The 9616-nt window shown below is 39.0% G+C and overlaps 1 protein-coding gene across 1 annotated transcript in view; it reads left to right on the plus strand.

Moving 5' to 3' along the window:
* Window positions 1-7884, plus strand: part of ccdc88b (coiled-coil domain containing 88B) — a 39830-nt gene extending 31946 nt beyond the window's left edge. The window contains exons 25-28 of the mRNA XM_070836970.1: window positions 1003-1110; window positions 2932-3083; window positions 6933-7277; window positions 7679-7884. Coding sequence (XP_070693071.1) covers window positions 1003-1110; window positions 2932-3083; window positions 6933-7277; window positions 7679-7716 — 643 coding nt within the window. The 3' untranslated portion in view covers window positions 7717-7884. The remainder of the gene's footprint in view (window positions 1-1002; window positions 1111-2931; window positions 3084-6932; window positions 7278-7678) is intronic.
* The last annotated feature ends 1732 nt before the right edge of the window (window positions 7885-9616 follow it).

The following is a 9616-nucleotide window of genomic DNA, read 5'->3' on the forward strand; positions in this document are numbered from 1 at the left end:
AGCGGCCTTCAACAGTGTTTCATCATATTCCAAATGTATTTAAGAAATTTGATTTTGGTCTGCTGCCAGCTACATGTAGATGGTTTGTAGTTGAAACACAGGAAGAGGTAATAAAGACCAGATCTGACACAGAAAAACCAGTGCCAGTGGCCATATTATGAAATTGTAAAATATTCAATAATGTAGACTAGAATCATGTGTACTATGTGTGTTTTTGCAAGATAATCCTATATATATAACAAGATGCTAATGGCTTTGCATGACTAATATTTTACAACAACTGAAAAGCATAAATCAGTGTAGTGCTACAGCGTCACTTTCAAAGCAGAACCTGCTCTGTTGCTGTTCACAACATTTTCTTTTTAATTTAACAGCTTTCTATTGAATAGATGTTGAGATATTTCAGTCATGACAAAAATAGTGGACTGACCTAACGATCGTCCAACTGACATTAATGTCCTTTATAGCCATGCCACTAGCATAGCTATAAATGCACACAGGCCTTGGTACTGATCGTTGCTCATCTCTAATAACCTTCCTGATCTTTTCCGCTCACAGCTGTGTGTCGCTGACAGTGTGTAGCTAACGGTCTGCTCACACTGTCAGAGATTCGTGCTCAGTGTTTTTATTCGGAGCTGTCTTTCAGGCAGCCGAGGTTTGCAGAATGCAGGGTGTTTTTCAACATAGTCCTGCTTTATGTTTGTCCACGCTGCAGCTTGAACCCTGAACCCTCTGGTCACCAGCAGCACATGAGCACTAACATCCACATGCTGTCTCTTTTCTGATCTGCTGGTTTAAAAACAATCCAGTTTAAACAGCAGGCTCCATTTCCCAGTAGTGAGTTTATAGGAATAGGCTGATTGATCCATTCATCCACTATGTCACGTTATATACTCATTCCCAGAATAATCTACTCACACTGATAATGAATGCATTAAATGAATCAATCTGTTGTCGTTTCTTCATCCTCTTTTCAGCTGCCTTTCATATGTTTTCCCTCAGGGAGAAGCTGAGCGAGCTCCGGCGGGAGAAGCAGAAGTTGGTGGAGAAGATTATGGATCAGTATAGAGTCCTTGAGCCCAACATGCAATCTCCAGCCAGCAAAGCCAAGTATGTGCTTTTGAATTTTATTGCATTATATTAAAAGATGTTTCTAATATTTTCTCCTCTCCATTAGATATGGACAGTATATTAGAAACACAGCTTTAATCCCAGATTGATTCAACACGTCTAACATGTTGCCAACAACATCTACGACATACAGCAACATATAATTTATTGCGGAGCATTTGTATTTCATCGTTATTCAGATGACCCTTACATGTATGTATATATTGTGTCTTCTTTATCATAAAGAATCAAAAGTAAATTTGATATACATATATTGCAATTGCAAAATTGTCGACATATTCACATTTTAGTTACTCTAATGGCAGTTGCCAAGCATTAACTGTATAAACTGAAATAGCAGCACAAAACAAAAAGACACAAAACTTTTCTTTACAAAAGTACTTTGGCCTTCAGTTAACCATTTTATTATTCTTCATTATGTTTTGGGGGCTGAAACAAATATCAGCTCTGAGAGTTAACAATCTAAAGAAGGTTTTGATTGACCAAGTGGACACAATGCAACCATTTAAATGATTTTTATTAATTCAGATATTTTTATTGTTATGAAGGCTTTTCTTTCAGGTTGAGAGGCACTGAAGATTCATTTATTTTTCCCTGTTCTGGTTTTGTCTTGTGATGGCCTCCCTCAAGCTTACCTTGCAGTAGAATATGTTTGGTTCATTGAGTCATTGTTGAGTAGGACCTCAAGATGAGTTTGGGTTGCACGCCTACGTTTGCACTTTGTGTACAGAATTTGTTCCATCAGATGTTGAGGTTTGAAAGCAAGATTATAGGTTACAGTGCAATGAATGTTTGTACAATCCTTTCACAGAAGTTAGTACCTCCCCCACACACCAAGGGAGGACGACTCGTTACTTATTTTTCTCTCTTTTGATGCACAGTTATGTCCCTTGCTTTGTGTTTTCTATTATCCCTAAAACCATGTTTTCCTAAATTCTGTGTATCCTGACCAAAACTACGAGGACTGTCTTTCTCTGTTTTACAGCAAGAAGACTGGTACCAGATTTGTTTGTGTTCTTGAAGTGCAGCTGCCTCAGCTCATAAGTTGTTCAGCTGAATGCCAAATTCTGTCAGGAGTTTGCACTGGACAGCTGGCAACCATTTTGTACCAATAATTAAATTTGAATGATTAGTATTGTTGTGTATGAATTGTTCGTTACAAAACTGCATTTTGTCCCTGGTGCTACAAAAACAATATGGTAATGACATTTTAATTATAATGTTTCCAAATTTTCTTGATACCATGTTACAAAGTGCTTGTCACAGCAATTTTAGACCAGCAACTCCTGTGTTCAGCAAGGTAAAATTATTGTTTTTGTCAAAGGAGTCTGGTGGGTAGGAAGATAGCATAGATAGTAATAAAGGCTTCAGTGGAAAGGGCTGTCTGACGGCAACGTAAAGCGGTGAAAATATTCTAAGTATAGCGTACACTCAAACTGATTTTTTAGGTGGCTAAAATACATTTTGCTGCTGACCCCGGCCACAGCAGTAAATTTCTTAGCGTGCATGCCAGTAATCCTTTCTGCTTCCACCATCTACTGTAGATGATACACTGACTATGGATAGCCCATCAACCCCACTTCAAAAAATCTGTACTATCCCTTTAACCAACACTTTGTTGTCATTTTGAATTTTCTTGTTACAACAAGCACAATGCCTTTGTGTGAACAAAAGGTAGCCTTTGTGACACTTGGCATTGTCCTTGTGTTTCCTGGAAAATCAGGGTGTTGTGTGTGAGTGCACACACACTCTCCTAGCTCATCCCTCTTTGTAAATGGTCCCTGTCCTCTGTCCTCATAGGAAATCTAACTGGATTGCAGACAGGATGAAGAAGCTAATCAAACCCCGGGGAGGAGGGAGAGAGGGACGCGCCCTCTTCACCGCCGCAGGCAGCGTGGAAAACCTGGCCGACAGCACTGAATTTACATCAGACACACACACACCTCAGACTGGTGAGACCACACACACACACACACACAAAGCCCAGCACTCTACCTCCCTTTCTCTCACACACAAACACCAACCCACTGGTTTTCACAAAGATATGCTCACATGCTCACCCCATCAAGTGAGGCTACAGGCATGCATACAAATCATCTCATGACTACCAAGTGTGGTCAGCATTGATACCACTCTCTTCTCCTTAGATCTCTCCCTGCAGAGAGCCAAGACTTACTGAGGCTGGCTTTCTCTGCTAACCACATGTTGAAAGGAAAAGATTCGCAAGGCTTCTTTCTCTCTTTATGCACCTTGACTGTTGAATTAATTTACTGGCTGAGAGAGGGGGAAAAAAGACAGGGTTTAAGCCCAATCTGCATTCATCATATATTTTTTGCTCTTTTTGACACCATTATAGTGAACCACTAAATGTTATTTTTCCTTGCATTGTGTTTCCTACTACCCCCCCCCCCAAAGCCTTACCCTAACTCTTACAATGTTGGTCCTGTGTATCTGGGCTCTTTCTGCCCTTTAACAAGAGGACTGGTGGCTTTTATGGAGCTTGTATCCAAGACAGAGTCTCAACCTCTTAACAACACACCGAGTGGAAGAAGCAAAAAAAACTCTCACATTTTTACTAAAAACAGTGTATAAATAACAAAAAATAATGAAATCCCAGTTTAACTGCTGTAAATTAATTAGATGTCTGGTGGTCTCGTAACATACAGATTGTGTGAGTTTACCGCAAACTCCACTCCTTTCTATCTTCTATGTTTGAAGTGACATTTCCCATAACACATACATTTAACCCTGAAACTAACCCGCTTCATGGCAGCTTAACTTGACCTTAACCACTGGTCTCAGGCTAGCTTTTAGGCTGTTACAGTAAAAGTCTTTGGACAGACCGGAACACAGCAGTTCTTTATTGCATTAAACTAAGGCTATAAATCAGAACTTATGAATAATTTTCACTCAGTTCATGTCAAAGTGATATAAGATACAAAGTGTGTGTTAAACACAATAGGATTGCCTTTGAAAGTTCACACTTGTATCCATATTGGTTAAATACTGTGCTTTTAAATCTTTTGGAAAAATGTACTTTATAACATTATTCATGCATTTTAATGGAGATAATATTACAAACAAACATAAACAACACTAATAACTAATTTTAGACCATGTTGCAAGCTCCTTTTTTAAAGTAGCATTTTCACCATCATAATGTTTTCAGTATCATGTTTATAATTTTAATTTCAAATGCCAAACTGTACAAGAAAAACATGGCAGTGAACTCCTGCACACTGTTAGCACTGATTTTATTGAAAGAGCCAGTCAGGCATAAAACTTACTTAGCCTGTAGCTCTTCATTAAGACGCTGTTGTTTAATTTTGTGAGTTTAATGTCCTAAATGTTGGTTCATTTAATAACATTAGTGCTGATAATTTGTGGGAGGACTCTATCTTTGCCTCTTTGCATTTCTTCCTTTTTGTGTACCTGTTGACCAGATGTGCATTAGGCAAGATTTATCTTAAATGCCATTGAGGCAAATTGAAATTAAATTAGATTATTAAAAGATGTTGCTACATTTAAAACATATCAATATATGTGATTACATTTACATTTATTACATTTATAATTACAGTACTTCCAGGAATTACAGCTTACAAATGTATGGATAAATACTCAGCATATGTGTATAACTTATAGTCATATGAAAACACCCCTGACAATTTCCATTATTTTCATTTCTAAATCATGAGGTGTTTGGATCAGCAATTTCATTTTGATTTATCAAATAACTGATGGACACAGTAATATTTCAGTAGTGAAATGAGTTTTATTGGACTAACAGAAAATGTGCAATATGCATCAAAACAAAATTAGACAGGTGCATAAATTTGGGCACCCCAACAGAAAAATCACATCAATATTTGATAGAGCCTCCTTTTGCCAAAATAACAGCCTCTAGACGGTTCTTATAGCCCCTAATCAGTGTCTGGATTCTGGATGAAGGTATTTTCGACCATTCCTCCTTACAAAACATCTCCAGTTCACTTCGGTTTGATGGTTGCCGAGCATGGACAGCCCACTTCAAATCATCCCACAGATTTTCAATAATATTCAGGTCTGGGGACTGGGATGGCCGTTCCAGAACATTGTACTTGTTCCTCTGCATGAATTCCTGAGTAGATTTTGAGCAGTGTTTTGGGTCGTTGTCTTGTTGAAATATCCAGCCCCGGTGTAACTTCAACTTTGTGACTGATTCTTGAACATTATTCTCAAGAATCTGCTGATATTGAGTGGAATCCATGCGACCCTCAACTTAAACAAGATTCACAGTACCAGCACTGGCCACACAACCCCACAGCATGATGGAACCTCCACCACATTTTGCTGTGGGTAGCAAGTGTTTTTCTTGGAATGCTGTCTTCTTTTGCTGCCATGCATAACGCCCCTTGTTATGACCAAATAACTCAATCTTTGTTTCATCAGTCCACAGCACCTTATTCCAAAATGAAGCTGGCTTGTCCAAATGTGCTTTTGCATACCTCAAGCGACTCCGTTTGTGGCGTGTGTGCAGAAAAGGCTTCTTCCGCATCACTCTCCCGTACAGCTTCTCCTTGTGCAAAGTGCGCTGAATTGTTGAACGATGCACAGTGACACCATCTGCAGCAAGATGATGTTGTAGGTCTTTGGAGGTGGTCTGTGGGTTGTCTTTGACCGTTCTCACCATCCTTCGCCTTTGCGAAACTGACAGCTGAAATCTCTGAGATAGCTTTTTGTAGCCTTCCCCTAAACCGTAACATTGAACAATCTTTGTTTTCAGGTCATTTGAGAGTTGTTTTGAGGCCCCCATGTTGCCACTCTTCAGAGGAGATTCAAAGAGAAGAACAACTTGCAATTGGCCACCTTAAATACCTTTTTCTCATGATTGGATGCACCTGTCCATGAAGTTCAAGGCTTAATGAGCTCACCAAACCAATTTTATGTTCCAATTTATCAGTGCTAAGTAGTTACAGGTATTCAAATCAGCAAAATGACAAGGGTGCCCAAATTTTTGCACAGCCTATTTTTCACATCTGATACAATTTCATACAACTTAATATTGCTACACTAAAAATCTTTGTCTGGAAAACACCCCATTACTTAGCTTTTATTAGAAAATGAATGGCATGCCACTGTGATCGTTTTCTGTGCAGACAGAGTAAATTATTATGCAGCCTCAGAGGGGTGCCTAAACTTTTTCATACGACTGTATACTTCATTATAATTAACAGTAATCTGCATTGCAAAAAGAAATTTCACTGTTTATATACTGCGTTATAATTGCTAAACAGGGGAGTTAGAATAAAGGGTTAAGCTCATATTTTACAGTCCTTTTCATTCACACATAGAGATGCCTTGCCATCAGGAGCCATTTTCTTTGTTTAATTTGTTGCTCAAGGACACTTTGACATGTGTACAGGAATCAAACCACTAACCCTATGATTAATAGCAGAGCAGCTCTACCACCTGGGCCACAGTCACATTTCCTTAATTTATTCCTGCACCTGCCATTGTCAAAGTCCCTGAAACTGCAATTGCACTGGAAGGAACATTTTTATGTACCTTTCTGGTTTGTGCTGTAAGGCAATTGGGCACATTTGTCCCACACAGTGAAAAAATCGCATAGAGGAAGACAAATGCTAAAACAGATCATGTAAGGACTCATGTACACTGATTGTACTCACATCTCAGAACGAACGAGTCAATGATTTACTGATGTCAAAATGTTATCACCTATAATATGACATTTGGATAAACATGGAATTTAAGAAATAATAACCATTTCTCAACCTTGGATTCATTTCATACTGTTTCAGACCCCCGCAGTGCTCCAGTCTCCCCCTCTCCATTGAGAAAAGCCCAGTCCCAGACAGAGCCAGACATCTCAGTTCCTGGGACTCCAGTCGTGCGCTCCAGCTCTGGGGGCCGTCGTAAGCTGGGATCCCGTCATGGCTGGGGGCTCGGGTTGGCCAGGGGAGGCTCTGGAGTTTCCCAATCGTTCAGTCCCGGTGACCACAAAACACCGCCTCGCCTGCGGCTGCGCTCCAGCCAGAACACCTCCACTGTCCTCTGGGAGGGAAACAGAGGCGAAACAAATGCACCTCAGGCAGCAGAAGCACCATTGACCAGTCAGGAGAGTGTCGAGAGGGATGAAGGCAGAGGTGAGGAGGAGAAAGTGGAATGAGGAAGATGTGTGTCCATGTGTACACTTTCAGAAATGTCATTTAGTCTGATTCTCCTGAGAAGAAGGAAAACAGCAACATAAGTAATGTAATGGTGAGATTTTTTTTTAGATTGAATTGTTCATTTATTGTTTTAAAAAAGAAATACATGGCTTGTTCAGATGGATGTTTTCAAAGTGAATGTGTTTGAGATTGTTCCATGTGCACTGCATTGTGAAAGGTCTTTGGGGTAAATGTCAAGCTGAATAAAAATTGTACTGTAAAGTAAAGCTGTGCTCAAAGAGCAGAAGTAACAGCTAAAATAACTCAAAATACAGCTAATATTCTTAGTAATAAAACATGTGCTTGCCTATTACTCAGTGATCTTCTCTGCCTTACAGATAATCAACACTCCAGTGACGACACCACAGCGTCCTGAGGAAAAACTACAGTCGACTACCAATTAGAAAAATGAATTATGAAAAATGTTTTATATTATGTGCTCCTGGCAAACGGTTTGATACTTTTTGTATGTCTGACCATTTTAAATATGAAATCCCTCTAGGATTTTTGAATACATGAATGAATAAATTACATTAAAACTTGATTGACCTTACTATATTTTTTGTTTACTATCTAGCTCAAGTAGATTTTATTTTTCAATTCCTTATTCTCTTCTTTTTTGGGTCTTGGCATGAATTTTATCTTTTGTCTAATCCCTATTGTACCAGCACAGGAGACCGCTATTTGCTTCTCATTTCCTGTGCTGCAGGAATGAGTCCTGAAACCCAGAAATGAGTCAGCGGGTTTTTTGAATGGTTTTTTGGTCAGACACCTGACATAAGGTCTTTCTGTCTGAGATTTTCACATTTTGTTCTATGGCATAAAATATGCCAGTAAATGCCAGTAGCTACTCATGAATTTTGAGGCTCCTTTATGTCTTTAAAAAGTTGTTTGCGAACAAGTGGCTTAATCAGTCTTTCAAAGTAAAATTTATCAGTGTATTGTATAAAACAACTTTTTTTTTCTAATTGTGGTATAGCTTAGTGATGGTGACGCTGAAGACATCCGACTGGTGTCGTTTGTAGCCTTACATTAGCTTTTTGGTGATTACATTTATGCTTCAAAGTGGTGTTCATTTGTGACGATTATCTTGCTGAACAATTAAGTATCAACTTTTATTTGCCACAGAGCTTATTGGCAAAAATAAGGCATACAAAAATATCACCCATCAGCTCTCTATTGTAGAAGTCAAGAGGTCTGCGTGGCTAGCTAGTTTAACTGGAAACGTTGTTGGCTAAATACACTGAGCACCAGCCTTTTCAGCTAATGTTAGCAACATAGCCAAAGCTAATTTTAGTCATTAAACTACAGCAGCCATTCTAAATACAGGTAATTCCCACTGCTGAACTGCATGCTGTAGCATCACAGTATTAACTCTTGTAACAGTAGCTAAACAAGCAAACGCTAAAAAGTAAGTCAGGTACTACAGAAGGAAGTTCACAAAGTCTGACCTTTACTGGTCTTCATCAAAGTTAGAGTTAAAGGAGGACATATTCTGCTTATTTTCAGGTTAATACTTGTATTTGGGCGTACTACTAGAATGTATTTACATGCTTCAGTGTTGAAATAAAAACATCATTTTTTTCATCTTGTGCATACTGCATGCTGCCCCTTTCGCTCTCTTTCTGAGCACTCCGTTTTAGCTCCTGTCTCTTCTAGGCCCCCTCGTCTTCCTCCTCCTCAACTCCTGCATCAGCTCTGACGTCTCTGAAGGGGAAACACGCTAGCTGAGCAGCATGCTAACGCTGAGCAAGGTCAAATGTCCAAAGGATCCCTGTGTGTGACATCACAAATGGGGCAAAACTAAACAGAGCATTTCTACACATGATTATTGAAGATGGAGCAGGGGAAACAGGGACAGGATCGTTTTTATCATAGTTTGTATTGTAGTTTGTAGACACACTGGCAATAAATATTTGTGTTAAACAGACACTAAAAAGTGCATTTTGCATAATATGTTCCTTACAAAGAAAAAGTATCAAGCTTTAGTTGTCTTTTTACACTCTACTCTGACTACTACTACTACATTTTGTCTGTTTCGGGGCTCCATATTCTACCTACACGTGTAAATGCTTCAGCAGAAACGCACACGGCTAAATTAGAGATGCTGTCATCAGAGAATATCAGGAACATCATATATTTAACATGTATGTAGTATAGCTCTGGAAGCGGAGCAGACAGAAGTAAAAGCTCTCCTATGCAAATTTTACTTAAGCATTAAAGTTCAGTGCTAGAAGTGCTTCATCTTGTGTACCATAAACCTTTATAGGATTAAC

This window comes from Pempheris klunzingeri, chromosome 9, assembly GCF_042242105.1.
Source record: "Pempheris klunzingeri isolate RE-2024b chromosome 9, fPemKlu1.hap1, whole genome shotgun sequence".
Classification (NCBI taxonomy): domain Eukaryota; kingdom Metazoa; phylum Chordata; class Actinopteri; order Acropomatiformes; family Pempheridae; genus Pempheris; species Pempheris klunzingeri.